General features: G+C 42.3%; 1 protein-coding gene across 1 annotated transcript in view; it reads left to right on the top strand.

The window, feature by feature from the left end:
• The window catches only part of dgkza (diacylglycerol kinase, zeta a), a 263694-nt gene that overhangs the window by 118978 nt on the left and 125893 nt on the right, over positions 1–18823 (top strand). Inside the window, exons 24-25 of the mRNA XM_055649718.1 lie at positions 6944–6988; positions 8054–8123. Of these exons, the coding sequence (XP_055505693.1) occupies positions 6944–6988; positions 8054–8123 (115 nt within the window). The remainder of the gene's footprint in view (positions 1–6943; positions 6989–8053; positions 8124–18823) is intronic.

Here is an 18823-nt window from a genome sequence, read left to right as displayed (position 1 = left end):
CAAACTCACCACTCTCTGTGAGAAAAAGTGTTTCCTCGTCTCCGTTCTAAATGGCTTACTCCTCAATCTTAAACTGTGTCCCCTGGTTCTAGACTCCCCCAACATCGGGAATATGTTTCCGGCCTCTAGCGTGTCCAAACCCTTAACAATCTTATATGTTTCAATGAGATCCCTTCTAAACTCCAGAGTGTACAAGCCCAGCTGCTCTATTCTCTCAGCTTATGACAGTCCCACCACCCCAGGAATTAACCTTTTATCCTGCTTGGGGACAGTGAGGTTATGTGGAAAGATAGAAACAGAGGTGGACATACTCTGGTCTGACCCTGGAGGTATGGAGTGAAGACCAAGGAGGGTTATTCCAGAGGATACACTTGAGCACTGTCAGGGTTAAATATTGTCAACACTGGTGCAGACCTGGGCACAGGTAGCTTACTGAGCTCTTGATTATTGATTCACAGCAAGTGTAAACCAGATGGAGATGGAAGGAATGGAACTGCCATATATTTCCAACTTAAAAGAAATGCTTTTTTTTAATTGAGAGTAAGGACTTTTTGTAACCATTGCCTCTGGGAATTTAAGAATCAGTCCCTTCTGTATCCAGTATCCAAGAAGCATCCACATATCCTCAACTGATTAGAATTTAGATGTCCGAAGAAGGGTCTCGACCCTAAACATCACCATTCCTTCTCTCCGGAGATGATGCCTGTCCCGCTGTTACTCCAGCTTTTTGTGTCTATCTTCAAAATTTAGACTATATGGCTTCTTGTAATTGCAAAAATTGCAAAACATTCCCAAACTATGAATCCACCTAAGTTACTCTAGAGAAACTCCAGGATTTTGAGATCATCCTTTCCCCTCCATCTTCACATCCCCATCCTTCCCCAGGAAGGAAAACACCCTCTACAAAATGTCTCACTCTAGCTTCTCTGAACAACACTTGGAGAATATGAAGTACAGGAAGAATGAAATGCTGAGCAATTTCAGTTTGCGGACGATGTCCCTTTAGAACGCGGGTCCATGCAAGGGCAGAACGGTACATGCACCCTGAGGTCCAGAAGACTCGTATTTGCTTATCTCTTGTTTCTGTTGTTAATATTCATAGAATTAACTCAGTCGTAGAACTACCTAATGTCACCTTTATGAAAAAGCTTTCAGCGTAACTCAATTCTGGCAGCTCCAGTGTTTTGATCATCAGATTTATTTGACTTAAGAGGAGCATTGCCTTTGAAAATGAAGAGTTTTCATGTCAATGTGTCTTTTTTATTGACATGGATAAGAAATCACGATGACTGGTTAAGGGATTGAAATAAGGGCAGTGGGGAGCGCTTGCTCATCAGAGCGAAGCATACAGTGGTATTTCCCAGGGCTCAGCCGTAGGATCACTGCTGTGTTTGATGTTGAATACAGGAGGAAAGAACGGAGCTTCAAATTTGCAGATTGCACGAGACATGGAAAGGGAATTAAAATTAGGGAGTGTTTAAGAGGCCATGAAATGGATTCACACCCAGCAGAATAAGTTTATCGCAGGGAATTGTTTGATAGATTTTGCTCGGAAGAGTGCACATAATTTTTAGTTTTTGAGATACAGCGTGGGAACAGGCCCTTCGGCCCACCAAGTCCGCGCCGACAAGTGAACTCCGCACATTAACACTATCCTACACACAATAGGGACAGTTTTACACATACACCAACCAATTAATCTACAAACCTGCACATCTTTGGAGTGTGGGAGGAAACTGAAATATCGGAAAAAACCCACCCGATCACCGGGAGAACGTACAAACTCCGTACAGACGGCACCCTTCGTCAGGATCGAATCATGGTCTCCGGTGTTGCAAGTGCTGTAAGGCAGCAACTCTACCTCTGCCACTCTAGAGAGGTTATATAAAGGAACAAGATGGTGTAGAAGTGGATCTGCAATCATTCAGTACAATTGCTTCACTCTTTCAAATCTTTATTTATCTGTACACCGTGGATGGCTTTATTGTAATCATGTCTAGTCTTTTCGCTGATTGGATAGCACACGACCAAACAGCCTTTTACTTTGACAATAATAATAATAAACTTAACTAAACTAAACCATTTTAATGCTATGCCCAATGCAAGGGGAGCTGGGCGTTCACATACACACCTTTGAAAGTAGCACATCAAGCTTAAAGGGATGTTACAAAAGCCTATGGGGTGCTGTGCATTATAATAGGATATGCAAGAACGCAAACAAAAAACTTTTGTCATATCTCTGGTGCAAACCTGTCATGTGCAACTCAGTACACTGCACTCTAGGAAGGATTTTCCAATCTGAAACCAGGGAGATAAGAGCCGAGGAATCCTCGCCTTTAGAGCTGAGATGGTTAAGCTGTGTTCCAAATCCCATGGGGGATTGGGAGAGTTAAATACGGTGAACCGGGATCTGCTCATTGGGAAGAATCAGTAATGTTTAGGTCCAGTTGTTTGGAAATTGATGAAAGATACAAAGTGGGTGATGATTTTTAACCAGGATGCTGCGAAAATGTCATTAATGTCCTGGAGCCAGCTTCAAATCCCACTGACATCTGATGGTTCCCTGCAGCCTAACAGCAGGTTTGTGCCGGATGTTATTAAAGTAATAATCTCTTGATTTCTAACTGAGCCACATGCAAACAGGCACTGGGTAGATTTGATCAGTGATGCTTAAGTATTGGGAGAATTGAGTTTTGATTTGTGGGCCACCAGGTTCAGCACAGGGAAAGCGGGAGCTGTTCCATTTAGGCAAGCTTTACTTGAAAGTATTGAGTGGCAATTCTCATAACTAAGACCAAAGGAAGACCTTAAATGCAATAATTTTTGTGAAGGTTGTTGGGGTGGGGGAGAGGGTTCGTGTCTGGTGAGGGGACATTTCAAACTTAAAGAGAAAGGAGAATGCAACAATGCTGGGTAACAGAGTGGGTAACATCAACCAAAATCTTTCAGGATGTTGCGTTGTACGCGGGTATCATAATGTACCTAGAGTCCAAGAAGGGAAAAATGACACCAATGTAAAACTGAAGACTTTTTATCTGAATGTCCATTGCATTTGTAATAAGGTAGATAACGTAGGGTGCAAATAAAAATAAATGGCTGCGATCTTGTATCCTAAAGAGACATGGTTACATATTCCAGGTTACTTAACTTTGAGAAGAGATAGGCAAAATGGAAAAGGAGGTGGGGTGACCCAAATTTTAATGAATGGAATAAAGGTGGTGAAGTTGAAAAATCCTTGCTCAGAAAATCGAGAGGTTGGACCGGTTTGGATGGGCTGAGCAAGAGTGAAGCGCAGCAAACATTGGTGAGATTTGTCAGTAGTGAATGTCATGCAAGGCATTGTATTAATTAGGGAGCTAGTATCAAGGCTAATACAGTAATAGTGGAAAATCTTACATGTAGACTGGGCAAACCACATCTAACATTAGTGTGGAGGATACATTTATGGCAAGATGAAATGATTGTTCTATATTTTGTGTTTTGTTATGGTGAGGAATGAACAAAGGAACAGGCTATTTTGGATCTGGTACTGTGAGTATCTGATAGTTAAGGAAGCTTAAGGGGACAATTATCCTAAAATGATAGAATTTTATATAAAGATCATGCAATTTAATGAAAATTGAAACCATGCACTTAAATTTAAATATTAAAAATCCGCAAAGGCAGGAGGTGTGAGTTGGTTATTCATGATATATTGGAAAAATGTACTTACAAAAAGTTGTAAGACAGTAAACAGGCAATGGCTAACTTTTTAAATATTTAATTTATAATTTACAAGTTGCATGTATCTGTTCAAGGCAGAAAAAAAAACACATGAAAAGTGGTCCAGCTATGGTTATCAAGAGGAGTTAAAGAAAGTATTAGATCAAAGGGAAAGGCTTATATCATCCCCCCCCCAAAACCAGTAAGCCTGAGGATTAGTACATTTTTACAGTTCAGCAAAGGAGAACCAAGGCTTTGATTAGGGAAGGAAAAATAGCATGTGAGAGAAGGCCAAAAAGAGTCCTCAAAACAGATTATAACAGCTTCCATAGGTGCACAAAATGGGAAAGGTGATGTTAGCTGAATGGACAGCTGTCATGTGAGGAGAGGTTGGACAGACTTGGCCTGCATCCACTGAAGTTAGAAGAGCAAAAGGGAACTTGACTGAGATATAAATGAACCTGAGCAGTCTTGACAGAAGGGGTGTAGTGAGGATGTATCCTTTTGTAAGAGTGAGAATCAACGGTCACTGGTCAAAAGTGGTGCAGCTAGTAGAACTGCTGCCTCATAGCACCAGAGACTCGAGTATGATCCTAACCTCAGGTGCTGTCGTTGTGGAGTATGCACATTCTTCCTGTCACTGTGTGAATTTCCATCGGGTGCTCCAGTTTCCTCCCACATCCCAAATGCAGATGTGTAGGTTCATTGGCCTCTGTAAAAAGAAAATTGCCCCCAGTGTGCAAGAAGTGGCTGAAAGATTGGGAATACATAGAACCAGTGTGAATGGATGATCGATGATCAGCATGACTGTGGGCTGAAAGGTCTGTTTCCATGCTGCACCTCTAAAATTACACATTTTAAAACATGAAATATTTTTTCCCATGGCCATGACTCGTTGGAACACTCTTTATCAAAGAGAAGAGTCTTTGCATATTATTGATGCAGATGTGGATCATGGGCCGGGGATTGTCTTTGGCTAGACATGTTTCAATGTTTCTGGCTTTGGATGAGGCGCTGCTGTGCTCTGAGCAACCTGGTCGTGGGTGTTGGAGAGCCGGGGCAGATGGAGGGATGGAAGCAGAAGCAGCGGCGGGGGCAGATGTGGACGGGGAGCTGGAGCTGGCGAGTGTTTGCCGTGCTGGCGAGTCGCTTGCTGCAGCTCCGGTCATGGAGCAGCCTCAGTGCAAGAGGTCCGGGCCATCGGTGGTGTTGGAAGCATTGCGCCGCTGCCGTGAGAGTCTCTGCGGCAAATTTGCCCTAGTGACTGGCATGGACCAGCCTGCGGCTCGGTGCATCCTGGAGGACAACCAGTGGCTGCTGGAAGCAAGTACCAAGCACTGAGTAGAAGCGGTGGAAGATAGTGGCCTTCAAATGGGGGTGGTTGGTGAAAGCATCCTGCTTGCCTGCTAGATTTTCACTTACTGAAACTGCAGTGAAAATGTTCCCCATGTTGGGGGAGTCCAGAACCAGGGGTCACGGTTTAAGAATATGGGGTAGGCCATTTAGGACTGAGATGAAGACAAACTTTCTTCACCCAGAGAGTTGTGAATCTGTGGAATTCTCTGCCACAGAAGGCACTGGAGGCCAATTCACTGGATGTTATCAAGAGAGAGTTACATTTAGCTCTTGGGGCTAACAAAATCAAGGGATACGGGGAACAAACAGGAAAGGGGTACTGATTTTAGATGAACAGCCATGATCATATTGAATGGCAGTGCTGGCTCGAATGGCCAAATGGCCTATTCCTGCACCTATTTTCTATGCTTGAGTATATGGCAATAAAACTCGACCACTTGATTTTGAAGCATTCATACATGGAGGAAGTTTAATATAATCATAGTGGTACAGTGAAAACAGGCCGTTCAGCCTAACGCCCACACCCGCCAACATGTCCCAGCTACACTAACTGCTTTTGGTCCATATCCCTCCAAACCTGTCCTATCCATGTATCAGTCTAACTGTTTCTTAAATGTTGGGATGGCTGAGAAATCTAATGACCTACATCCTAGGGTTTGAAGGTGGTGGTTGTGGAGATGGTGAATGCACTGGTGGTCATCTTCCTAACGTTCACAGATGTTTAAGCAACTCACATTAGTTTGATGTCGGTAACTGTAATCCCACTATATCAGAGAGGAAGGCAAGAGAAAATCTAGAAGCATTGAATGTTTACCCTGACATCAGTAATGTGGACAAAAATGCTGGAGAAACTCAGTGGGTGAGGCAGCATCTATGGAGCGAAGGAATAGGTGTCGTTTCGGGTCGATGCCCTTCTTCAGTAATGTAGAAAAGGCTGCAACCTAGTGTTAAGGAAATAGTAACAGAGTACTCGGAAAATGCAAATAGTCAACATGATTTCAATAGAAAATTCTTAGGGGCTTGGTAGGGTAGAGGTGGAATTGATCTTGCTCCAGCTGGAATGCCCTCAAGTGTGGCATGGTCTAAAGAAGAGAGATTGGGCATTCAGGAAAGAGATGAGAAGACGTTTCAACTGTAGTGTAGTTAATCTGTGGAATGTATGAACACATGAGAGCTGATGAAGCTCTGTTACAAGATTCAAAAACAAGACGGATAGAATTTTAGACATGAAGTAACTTCAAGGAAATGGGCCATTACCTTCTTGGATGATAGAACATGCTCAAGGGGTTAAGTCTGCTCCCCTTGCTGATATTTGCTAGAAATCTGCTATTTCTTATTTTCTCAGACCAAATAAAATGTATCCCCAGGGCTCCAGAGCTGCTATCTAACAAGCTTCAGTTATTGTGTAGGAAGGAACTACAGATGCTGGTTTAAACTGAAGATAGACACAATAAGCTGGAGTAACTCAGCAAGACAGGCAGCATCTCTGGAGAGAAGGAACGACCCATTCAGTTATTTATTATTTATTATCTGCATTTCATGTTTCTCCACCTCCCTTCCCATTTCTTGGCAGACTCTTCCCATTCTTATCACAACCCACCCCTTGTCAAACACTCCCCCCCCCCCCCCCCCCCCACCGTCCCCCTGTTGCCACAGTTGCCACATCCTACGAAACATCGGTTGCTAAGGAAGAGCTTGGTTAGTGCTACTAATTCCTGCAAGATGCCTGAAAATGTCTACGTCTGATTACCTTTGTCCTGCTGCTTGCAAGACACTTCTGATGTATTGTATTTGTATCGATCTTGAGATAACAAAATTCAGTCAGGATGGGTACAGAATATCCCTCAGTTGTTGATGCAATGCAAGATGTTCTACTCTTCCACAGGACTTCCCCCTGGTCCATCCCCCGCTCCAGCATCTGATGCTGCAGGTTTGTGACATCGCTTGATGGCATGTGGTGATCTGCACCTAAAGCTTTTCCCAACTGAGCATGAATACATCTCCCTGTGTGCACGCAGGCAAGGGCTGCTGTAGTCAGTTGTGTGGGCTGTTTTATGTAAACGCCATTTGCATGTGATCAGTGGGAGGTTGGTTTGCATGTGTTCGATGGTACAAGAACATTGTTGTTTGTCAGTGGCCAGACCTCTTTGATGCTAGAACATTACATGTTGAGGTTTTTTCTCCTTGGAACACAAAATGAGATCATAAACCAACATAAAGGAATAAAAAAAAACATCCACTTTGTGAAGTGTTCCTCAGTGTAGTAGTGTTAGGAGACTCTCCAGCGCCACTGCTGCCCAATCCCATTTAATAAACTGAGCCTCAGCTGTACAAGCAGTAAATGTGTGAAATATAATCCAGGCCCTCTCACCATCTGAATCCTGAGAATCTGATGATGATGCTATTAGAACAATTGCCAGCCTCAAAATCAACAGTTATTTCCCTCATTTGTACTACTTTCACTTCACACATACTGGCTTGATCTAGTCAAAATAGTTGGCCTGTTTTGTTGCCTTTGTTACATTGGATGCCTGTGGCTTCTTTATTGATTTTGTCTTCTTGCCTTGATGTTGGTCTTGTCCTGGTTTTGATCTATGCATTGTGTTGCACCCTTTGACACTGTCGTGAATTCACTTGTTTCTGTTTTGAACAATGCCAAGTAGTGGAAGATTTAGCAAACTAATTAACGTCTGTAAGGAACACATTATGAACATGCTACCTGCAGCCACATCCATGTGTGGAACAGCCAATAGAGTGGTTTGTTCTTTGGGACAGGGAATCTTTGTGGGCTACCTTGATCTACAGGGGATGTGTGGCAAACCAGAACATAAAACCCACATTCTCCTCACCAGTGTGGCTCGGAATGGTTCAAGTCCAATATATTCTCCATCTTAGAGATGGGAACAATAAAACCAACATTGTACCCCATTGTACTTTATGTTCACAAAGAAAGTTATTTTATGTACTAAAGGGTTCCTTTCTTGTCCCTTTGCAGGAGGACAATGGCAACAAGTCGAGAACCTTGTCTTCACAGAAGCTGTCTCCAAAATGGTGTTTTCTGGACTGTAAGTACCTATTTCAAAGGCTTTATGCACACTAAAGAAGCATTCTCATTGTAATTGGATTTCCCAAATAGTTGAATTACTTCAATTTGTCAAATGCCTTTGAAGGATTTGGAAACAAAGGATTGTTTCCTACCTTGGCTTGAAGGGTGGTGATAGAGGGTTGTTTATCAGATTGGTGGCCTGTAACAACTGCCGTGCCATAGGTTTTGGTGCTGGGTCCACTGTTGTTCTCTATTTATATTAATAATTTAGGCTGAAACGTTGGGCTGGAATTTTTTCTCTAGAGCTTAGGAGGCCAAATAGTGACCTTACGGGTGCATATGAAATCACAAGGGGCCTTATCACAACCACAAGGGTGGATAAGGTGAACAGCCACAATACTATATTCACTAGGGGGGGGGGGAGCCTTTTCACATTGACAGTGGTGCACACATGGTACCAGATGCCGGATTACGGAGTAGAGATAGGGGTTACAACATTTAAAAATAAATTAGGCAGGTACATGGATAGGTAAGTAATGGAGGGATACAAGACCCTGGACAGGAAGACATGGAACAGAATTATGTCAATCAGCCCATCAAGTTTGCTCCACCATTCGATCATGACTGATCTACTTTTTCTCCGTTTCACGACCTTTAACCTTTAATGCCCTTACTAATCAAGAACCTCTCAATCTTAGCTTTAAAAATGCACAAAGTCGTGGCCTCCACCGCCATCTGTGGCAATGTTCCACAGATCGACCACCCTCTGACTCAGTTAAGCAATTTGTTTGGCATGGATTGGTCCTTGAAAAGGGAATTTCAAAGGAATGAATATTGGATGCAAGGTGCACCACCGAAGTGCACAATCTCTTTTAACGGACAACGCCAAAGCAATAAATTGGTGCACTTGACGATCACCATTACAGTGTGCCGACCATTTTTAGATATATGTTATATCCAGTCAGTGGTTTGGAAATAAACCCTAGCACAGATCAACACTGAAACAATACTGCACTTATCCGTCAAGCACCCAAATACAAAGACAAAGCTGCTTCCCATCCATCCACTGCCTCATCCAAGTCACAACCAATCTCTAGTACTGCATTACAGGAGAAAATGACTCCTACACAAGGAGTGGCAACATTCTGAAAGTCGCTGGATTACATGGATGTCTAGCTCATCTATTAAAAGTGGAATTATGGAGAATTTGGTGCAGCATTTATGAATTTCACTGCACTTTCTCTCCTATGGAATTCTTTGTCATAGTATGCTGTGGAGGCTGTCAATGGGTATTTTTGATGCAGGGATAGATAGATTCTTGATTGGTATGGGTGTTATGGGGAGAAGGCAGGAGAATGGGTTAAGGAGGGAGAGATAGATCAGCCATGATTGAATGGTGGAGTAGACTTGATGGGCCGAATGGTCTAATTCTGCTCCTATCATTTATGACCTCATGACCTTACTTAATCATTTCAAATTATGATCTGTAGACCTTGTTAAAAAGCAGTGAATTAATAACTCAGGTCTCAATAAGAATGGGTTGACAGAGGTTTCTGTAGTGTTATAGGATCTTGCAGACCCTGGTAAGAGTATTGTGAGATAATGTTTATTCAATAAATCACACATCCTTGTGATAGGGGAATATTATATTGGGTTTACTTGGATCATTCATCGAGCCTGAAGAGTGAGGACTATGGTGTAGATAGGAGGAGGACTATTGATGAATTCAGGATTCAGGGTCTATTGAGATGGGAAAATGGAAAAATATTCATTTTGTCACAAACCACTGAGAGGAATTTCAGGATCTCAGAACCTGATGGAAGAGGGGTATGGAATAGAAATATTCAGTTTCCCAATGTCTACTTTGTAAATAATATCAAATGCCATTGGAATGGAAATCCCGGAAAAAACCTACAAACGTCACGGGATTTCCAGTTTCCTCCCACACTCCAAAGATATACAGGTTTGTAGGCTAATCGGTTCGGTATGGTTGTAAATTGTCCCATGTGTGTGTGAGATAGTGTTAGTGTAATGGGATTGCTGGTCGGTGTGGGCCAAAGGGCCCGTTTCCATGCTGTATCTCTAAACTAATCTAAACTAAACTAACCTACTGAATTCCAAACACAACAGTGAAATTAAAGCTATCACCGTTAAATAAATGTAATGTTTTGAAAACATCTGGAGGTACAAAAGTCCATATAGACCAACACCCATAGTCAGCATTGAACCCGAGGCTCTGATGCTGTAAGGAAGCATCTACCGCTGCGCCACTGTGCCACCCTAAATTTGTTCATAGTGCCACCAATTTTAGTGTTGGGGTTATATTTTCATTCTTATTTCCTTTCATCATTAGAGTAAATGTTGTCATGTACCAATCCACTCTTCTAAACTATGTATGTTTCCCACAATCATACATTTGACCCCAACTATTGCCCCAGTTCCGCCGCTTGCAGTGAGTTGCCAATTTTGATGTTTTTCCCTCCTTGACCAATTGTAGATTCATTGATCAGGAAGCACAATGGCTATTACAAGCAAGTATAGACAAGGGAACAATTTAACATAGTAAAATACTGAAAATGGCAAGGAGGCGAATGGACTCTGGAGGCTACCCTGCTCTCCCTCAATGTTACACCTCTGTCAATGCAGAATTACCTTGCACTGAACTGGAGGACAACTTTATCTTTTTTTTGTGGAATAGTTTAGTTTAGAGACACAGCGTGGAAGCAGGCCCTTCAGCCCACCAAGTCAACGCCGACCATCGATCACCCGTACACTACCTCTATGTCCTACACACTAAGGGCAATTTACAGAAGCCAATTAATCAATTAACTTGCATGACCTTGGAATGTGGGAGGTAATTGGAGCACCCGGAGAAGCCCCACATGGTCACAGGGAGCACGTACAAACTGACACAGGCAGCACCCGTAGTCAGGATCAAACTCGTGTCTCTGGCACTGTGAGGCAGCAGTTGTTCTGCTGTGCCACTGTGCTGCCCTTGTGTGGTTATATTTGCTGGTGTTATTTGTCTTCATTTGATCTTTTGGGTCCTCAAGTCATTTTACTTTTCATTTGGTTTTGTTCCTGGTGCAATAATACTGATCTCTGCAGCATTCTCGATCATAGCCTGAAGTCTACCTAATCTGCTGTCTCGTCTAGCAACATTCCTAGCCAGTCAGTCTGCAACAAGGTCTGCTTATCTCCTGTAACAGAAGTTCTGACAAAGATCACTGGTTTGGGGAACCTGTGTGATTAATTTTCTTTCTACCCAGCCAGGGTATGAGACCAATTGTGATGCTCATTACTCTCGCCTAAGATTAGGCATTTGACCCAGGGCTCGTATGGTGTTCCTTCTTGATTGGTATGGCTCAGTGCCGCAGCCCACTTTGAATTTACCTGCTGAAGTGAGAGGCAAGCTGCATGCTTTGATGCTGCAGTAGTTGCAAAAGCAGACAAAGAATGAAAAAGAATATGGACAACATGTTGCAGGATTATTCAGACCAAAGAAAGTTACTTGAAAGTAAGCAGTAATAACCATCAGTCCTCTCTGCAAAATAAATGGTATCAAAGCAGAGTTGAGGATTTTTCTTTTGAACTGCTGCAGGAGGGCAAGACTGAATGCATAGTGGACGAAAGGAAACAAAAAATCCAGATGTGTCGAGAGAGGAGTTAATTTATGAAGTACCAGAGAATCTGATCCAGAGTATGAAAGTGAAAGAGAGCGTAGTCGGAAAATAGAAACAAGCCTGTCAGCAAATGAAGGAAAGAGTTAAAAAAAAATAATACAACTAAGCAGTTGAAGCATTGAAGGGCAATGAGAGTGGGAGTAAAGAGCAAAATAGAAGGAAACAGGAAAAGTTTGGTGGTCCCGGCTCAATGAGCTGACGTGTACTAATACAACAATGTTTAAAGTATAAAAGATGGCACAACATATCATAAAGAATGAAGCCCTGAGACAGAGCAGAGATTTCTGGAGGAGTGAGTCGTTTTTAAAAGATAGAGCAGGAGGGGAGTGGGGGAAATGCTAGAGAACCTGGGATAAATAACCTAGCTCCCGCAAACGATTGTAATATAATTCTGAATTTCAAAATTCAAAATTCTCTCATAGTGCAACACCATTCGTGTGATTACTGGAGAAGTGCAGTGCAGCCCACCCAGTCCTGCTTGCTAAATCTCACAATACCCTTGGAATTGAATAGGCAACTGGTGTTGGCAGGAGTTTAAACCTTTTAAAACATTTTAACACCACACATTTTGAGTTCAATTTGCTGACCTCATATCTTCATTACTAAGTCCTCAGATAATATGAATGAATACAAAATATTAATTTCCACAGGGTGCAGTAGTTAAATTGATTTCCAGCAGTGATGTTCCTCTGTACATTATAATTAAGTTGAAATGTATCTTGATTGTCTCATGATATATCAGACGTGTTGTGAAGACTTTCTGCTTGGTAGCCATGAAACTAGAGAATTGATCCGGTCTTGGGCTTGTACTCGATTTAGTCATGCTTTTTGTTTTGCTCTTTCCTTACATTTTAAATACCATCAAGACCTTGCCTCAGGAAGCCTAGTTCATTTTTGTCAATATTATTTACAGGCTTTGGATTAAACACTTATAGCTTTGGCCTTCAGCCCAATGATTTTCTCTACTGACCATCAAGCACACATTTTCACTATTCCTCCACTAATCCCATTTTCTTCTCCCCCCGCATTTGATCAACTCCCTGCAGATTTCTACCATTAATTTACACACCAGGGACAATTGATAATTGACAACTTACCAACCCACGTATTCGGGAAGGGGATAAAAGAACAACCAGGGGAAACTGATATACGATCACAGGGAGAACATGTACACTCTGCTTTGGCAACACTGGAGGTCAGAATTGAACCTGAGATACTGGAGTTGTGAGTCAGTGCCTCTACCACTACCTGGTCCATTTGTAGCTGATGAATTACTGATGCATTGAGGCATATCACCGCTGACGGCCTCAATTTGTCCTGTTCCAGCTCCCACACATAAAGACATGATAACGATCCTCTATCTAGTTTCTGTGGATGTTGACCAGGTGTGGAGAAAATTCTCCTGCTCTTAAAATTAGTTGTTATGGGATCTTTTACTTCTATCTAAGGGGGCAGTGAGGGCTTTTGTTTAGGAAGGAACTGCCGATGCTGGTTGAAACCAAAGATAGAGTCAAAATGCTGGAGTAACTCAGCGGGACAGGAAGCATCTCTGGAGAGAAGGAATGGGTGATGTTTCAGATTGAGATCCTTCTTCAGACGGGTCCCGACCCGAAACGTCACCTATTCCTTCTCTCCAGTAATGCTGCCTGTCCCACTGAGTTACTCCAGCACTTTGTGTCTATCAAGGGGCTTTTGTTTAGTATTTTATCCAAATGACTATATGTCTGTAGAGCTGCATCGGTACTGCACCAAAGTGCTCCTCTGGACTTTAAATGACACTAGACCAAGTGTAGACCCGTTGGGTCTGCTCCCCCAACGCAACCATTCCCTACCCGTAGCCCCCACGGGAGACGTGGTCCTCCAACTCAAGCCGTTCCCGAACATAAGATTCCAGCACTCAGCAGTGCCGATGTTTTTAAATGGCGTCTTTGAGGCGAGAGGCGGGTGCCAGCAGCCGTTATGGTCGCTGGCCAGCATGAGACGACAAAATGAGTGAGTGGGGGGGAGGATTTTATTAAAAATGTGTACATAAACACGACAACATTTAATCAGGAGTGGATACTTGGAATGAAAAGTGAAATCTCTACCGAAATGGAAAGAATCTCGGCGTTTCTGCTTCTGGTGTTGGCGTAGCAACGAATCAAAGGCTGGCACCCCCCACAAGTCAGGCAGAAACACACATACACACACACACACACACAGTTTTAATATTATATAGATATCAGACACAAAACAATCAATCAATGTTAGCCAGGGTGCCTCATTTATCACCAGGAAAGTGGAAACTGCAACATACTGTTTGTGGAACATTTTTAATACTGTAAAACATGTGAAGGCAGTTCACAGATGCCTCAATAAGATTTCACATCAAATCAGTAAATTTTAGGATAGGTGATCAATGATGTATGTGTTAAGAGAATGAAGGAGTGCAAAGAGGGTATTCTAGAGCCGAAGGCTGTGATGGTCTGAGGAAATAGACATGCAGGGGAGATCTCAATGGTACTTTCCAATAGTACATTATCATCACATGTCCCCATACAGTTCAGTAACAATCTTATCATATTTGGCAACAATCATACTTAAATACTAAAGTGTAATAATAGTAACGTACACAGAGGCAGTATTCAAGATTCACGATATTTCCAGCGCTGTCTTGTATCCTTCAAATTCAAAGTTGTTAAAAATGTAGAGTCTGAACTTGCCCATGACAGTCTATTGTCCTGGCACCGGCACTGGGTTGGAGATCTGAATTGAGGGAATGTAAAGTACTCAGAGGATATTGCTGCTGGACACGGCTGGAATCTTATGTTCGGGAACGGCTTGAGTTGGAGGACCACGTCTCCCGTGGTGGCTATAAGTGTTAAGACATGGAGGATGAGAAAACCAGGATAAGAATTTTGCGTTGAACACATTTCAACCTGCATAACATGAGGCCAGGGCATGATGTGAGAGGATATGGGCAGCAGAGATTTGGAAGAAATTTTATTGAGGTTGATGGAAATGTAAGTTGCTTTTGAGACTGGAATCTATCAGACTCCGTTTCTTAGCACATCATAAACTACCTGTATCTATTCTATCACGTCCAAGCCTCCACGTATTGTTTCCCAGTTTGGAAAGCCTATCCTCAGCGCATCTGGCATCAACTATTCACCAGTCGTTCCCAACATAACCCAACTGTAAATCTCACGAGCGATTGGGTCAGGTACTCCGACTTTGTATTTGTTTTAATGCGCTGCTGTGTTTGGAGTTGGGTGTGGTTTGTTAAGCTGCCAGTCTCTATTCAGAACACGAGCTGCCAGCTGAAAGCAAATGGAACAGATTCTTGAGATTTTGCGTTGACCTTCCTCAAAAAATATAAACTATCCCTCCGAGAAGAGGCATTCTTTAAACTCTAATTTCCTCTGTCTTTTCTAGTGCGAGTACTTGGAATCCAAGACCTTATGCCCTCCGGGGGCATTGTTCCCCTTTGGCATTGACAAAATGGATGCCCTCATAAATTACCGTAAACCTTTGACCTGCAAGGTCAGTCAGATAGAATCCTTTCAATGGGTCTGTGGGAAGCAGCCCTCCAGCAGAGCTTTTGTCTGTTGAAATCTAGTGCATTTCTTTCCTCCCAACATTTTGCATTTCAAAAGGTAAACCACAGTACACGTTTAGAATCTGATATAATTTTGTATTATTTTGAAAATGAAGCAATTACCAGGCTGTACCTCACTATTTTTCATACAAACGTGCCTATTTAAAAAAAAAAAGATTTTTGCCCTGTTACGAGAATTTGACCCCCATGAAAATTGCACACTTGTAGCAGATGTAATCTCAGCTGCCCGAGATACAATACTAGTTAACAAGTGAGTGTGGCTGCTCGGTTGGGTCTGTGGTTAGCTCTCAATTTTTGAGAGTGTTTTTTTTTCCCTTGCCTTTAAATTTGTCTCATCTCCAGTAACAGCTGTGCCTAATTATACGTCTGGCCCCGGCAGGAGTTTCAGATTTGCTAATTGCTGCTCTTTCACTCGACCTAGCTTCCCGTTGTCCTGAGACTCAGCGTTGGGGCGAATCATTGCCAGCAGCTCACCCTGGTGGCCTGTAATCGCTTAATGCTTTCCAGAGTGTCTCAATAGTTGCTGACTTGCGATAATGAAATCCTATAAGCACTGCTGTGCTCAGACTCAAGATAATTAAAGGTACTCTTTATTACATGGGAAGGAGGAGCTGAAGGAGGACTTGACCAACAGCCGTGCCTTGGTCTAATTTGACTTGAAGCGAGGGTCTTGCGTGCAATCTTTATTTAGCTGTCCCACTCCAATGTCCGTTTTATGTGATCAAGATCTGGATGGAGAATGCATTGTTCAGATTTGTCCAGTCTATTTTCTGCTGGCCGCAAGGGGCTATTCAGGAATCCACTCCTAGCTAGTAAATAAAAAATGAGTTATATACTTGTCATTAAGCACATGATTTCAATACCTATTCAACAGCAATTGTTTATGAACCCTAACCTTTTTAGGCATTGGATATGGAAGTTTGACAAGCAATGTGTGCAAGTGTCAGTTGATTTGGAATATTTTATTTCCTTGTCAAATGGTGATAAATGGTAGTTAAGGAAATATGCATGTGAAAATACTGGCATTCTGTGTAAGGTTCCTTTTTATTAAAATTCAGTGTACCTGACGCAAGCAGCGCTGTCTTTGACATCCCTGTGGCCAGCAAAAAAAACAGTTATCCAGCTGAGACTACATTCTAACTCCATTTGGTAGAGTTGCCGTCTGCAGAAAAAATATTTCAGGGAAAGGAGGATGATAAAATTAATGAACTGTAATGAAAAGAATTGGGATCAGGTAATTTTGAGAACCGAGAAAGCTATTTCCAAGAATAAAAGTGTCCTTTTGTCTTATCCGAAAGTTAATTTCTTCGCAGACTTCCATTTTATTACAACTCATTTTCCTTTTTGTTAGGAAAGCACCCAGTTCACCTTACTGGGGTAATAGCTTCAATGATTTTGAGTGATCTTGATAAATGCTTGCGGTACTTATTTCATTAGGTATTACCTGCTAAATAAAATTATTCTGGCCTCATGTCCCAAGAAGGTTTTTTTTTTAAATAATTGGAGTAATTCCCAATAATTCCCATGTGTTATGTTTTAGAGAATATGGAGACTTAGCTTTATATTATTGAAGCTTGCAAGGATAAATTGTGACAGGATATGCACAATGAATATCTGGAATAGTGTGATTGGACATGGAAATGGTTGCAATTGAATTCTAATGTGGAAAAATAAATGATGTTCAACTGCATGGAACTGTTAACAAAACACCCCTAGGCATCTGAATTTCTATACCATTGTCTTTGTTGTCCTCCTGAGAGGTCATTTGGTTCTTTTGGTTTGAAGTCAGCACCGTTTGACAGCCGGTACTCCCTCCGTGGGTGTGCGTTGAGTTTGCTGATCTTACTGACTTGGCTCTTCAATGGGGAATGCCAATTTGGGTAAGATTTATAATGTCTCTGCGTCTGTGGGACCCTTCAGGAATGAGTAGTTACTGTCTTGGTGAAAAATGAAAGAGAGGGGATTTAAAGCGACCATGATAAAAGCTAGTGTGCTAAAGACATGTCACAGGTTTGTATGAATAGGATATGGAAAGGTGGGAGGGCAGCATTTGTGGACTACAACTTACAGCTGTGAGATATATGGTCCGTCCCAGTGTGACTGCTGCCATATCGACAGGGCTTACAGAGCTAAAGGGACATATGCCGGGGAAGGGTTTGTCATCAATCATCGGATTCTAAACAACCAGTGATAAATTAATGTTGCCTAGAGCATCCAACTAAATCATCTGCTTGTTCACTTGGCTTCAGATGACAGGGAGACCACAAACAAAGAAAGGAATACATGTTATTAAAAAATGTGAATACATTCACTGCTGCCTGTTTAGACGAGTCAAAGATCATGAGGCACTGCCAATACCTTAGAGGATACAAGGTTTAACTTTTTGTAGAATGCCATTCTATGGTTAGAATGAGAGATAGCTGATGATGAAATTAGAGGATCTTGTGAACTGGCTGGTGGAGATTCTTGCTGGTAAATAAATATCAGGCAGGAGAAGGCAAGACTGAAAAGTTTGGATTGGCTGAAAATGGGGATTTAAAACAGCTGCACCAAAGCATTGCAGTAAGAATAGACTCTGGCCAGTGGACAGATGATGCTGACCTCAGCTGAACCCATCACATTTTACAGCAGAGGGATGTGCCATTGGCTATAATTTCCCTGAGAGTAACGAGGGGGAAAGATTACCAATTTCTGTTGAGGATAGACTTTGCAAGATGGCACATAGCAAAATATGAAGCTGTCAGGCTTTAGGCGTAGGATGAGTGGGATGTCGTGCATGGAAAGGACAGGTTGAATAGGCAAACCAGACCTATCTGCCGCCAAGTTCAAGTTCAGTTCTCCACAAACTCTCAGCAAACCTGTGGAGTCTCTGCCAATGATTCTGCCTCAATTTCTGTTCGTATTACAGTCCTCTTCAGCTGTGTTGTTAGATAATTTGAGATCCCCTGATGCCTCGAGTTCCTTGTTCTCCGCAGGGGCAACAAGCTTCTAGAACTCTCTTTTACATATGTTTATATTCTTTATTTTTTCTGGTGGATATTTGCCATCTATCGTACATTCTGAGGGAAGATCTCTCAGAAACCACCCCATTAATGGAGTTGTTAGAACGGAAAGCTCACTACTTGGGTTCCGAGCAAACCAGATTGTAGCTAAAAGAGTTTTGCATGATTTATGGAGTGGTCCTAGTGAAGAACAAAACAGTTTGAACTCCCATTACAGTTAAAAGAAAACCACTGCAATGAACAACCACTGCTTTTGTTGTTATTGTGAACAGATGTGCAAAGTGTGATGGAGCACATGAGGATAAGTATTCTAATTGAGAGACTGAGATCCAGGTCTGTGGTTTTCCTTTCACCCTCTAAGTGCTGGATGACTTATGCTCCATGCAGCGTTCCTGCCCAGAACCTGCCTGAATGGTGTGTTATGAAACATTTCTAT

The sequence above is a fragment of the Leucoraja erinacea genome, chromosome 18, assembly GCF_028641065.1.
Source record: "Leucoraja erinacea ecotype New England chromosome 18, Leri_hhj_1, whole genome shotgun sequence".
In the NCBI taxonomy this organism is placed as follows: Eukaryota; Metazoa; Chordata; class Chondrichthyes; order Rajiformes; family Rajidae; genus Leucoraja; species Leucoraja erinaceus.
The sequence above is the reverse complement of the archived record's forward strand: the minus strand, read 5'-3'. Positions and strand labels throughout refer to the sequence as shown.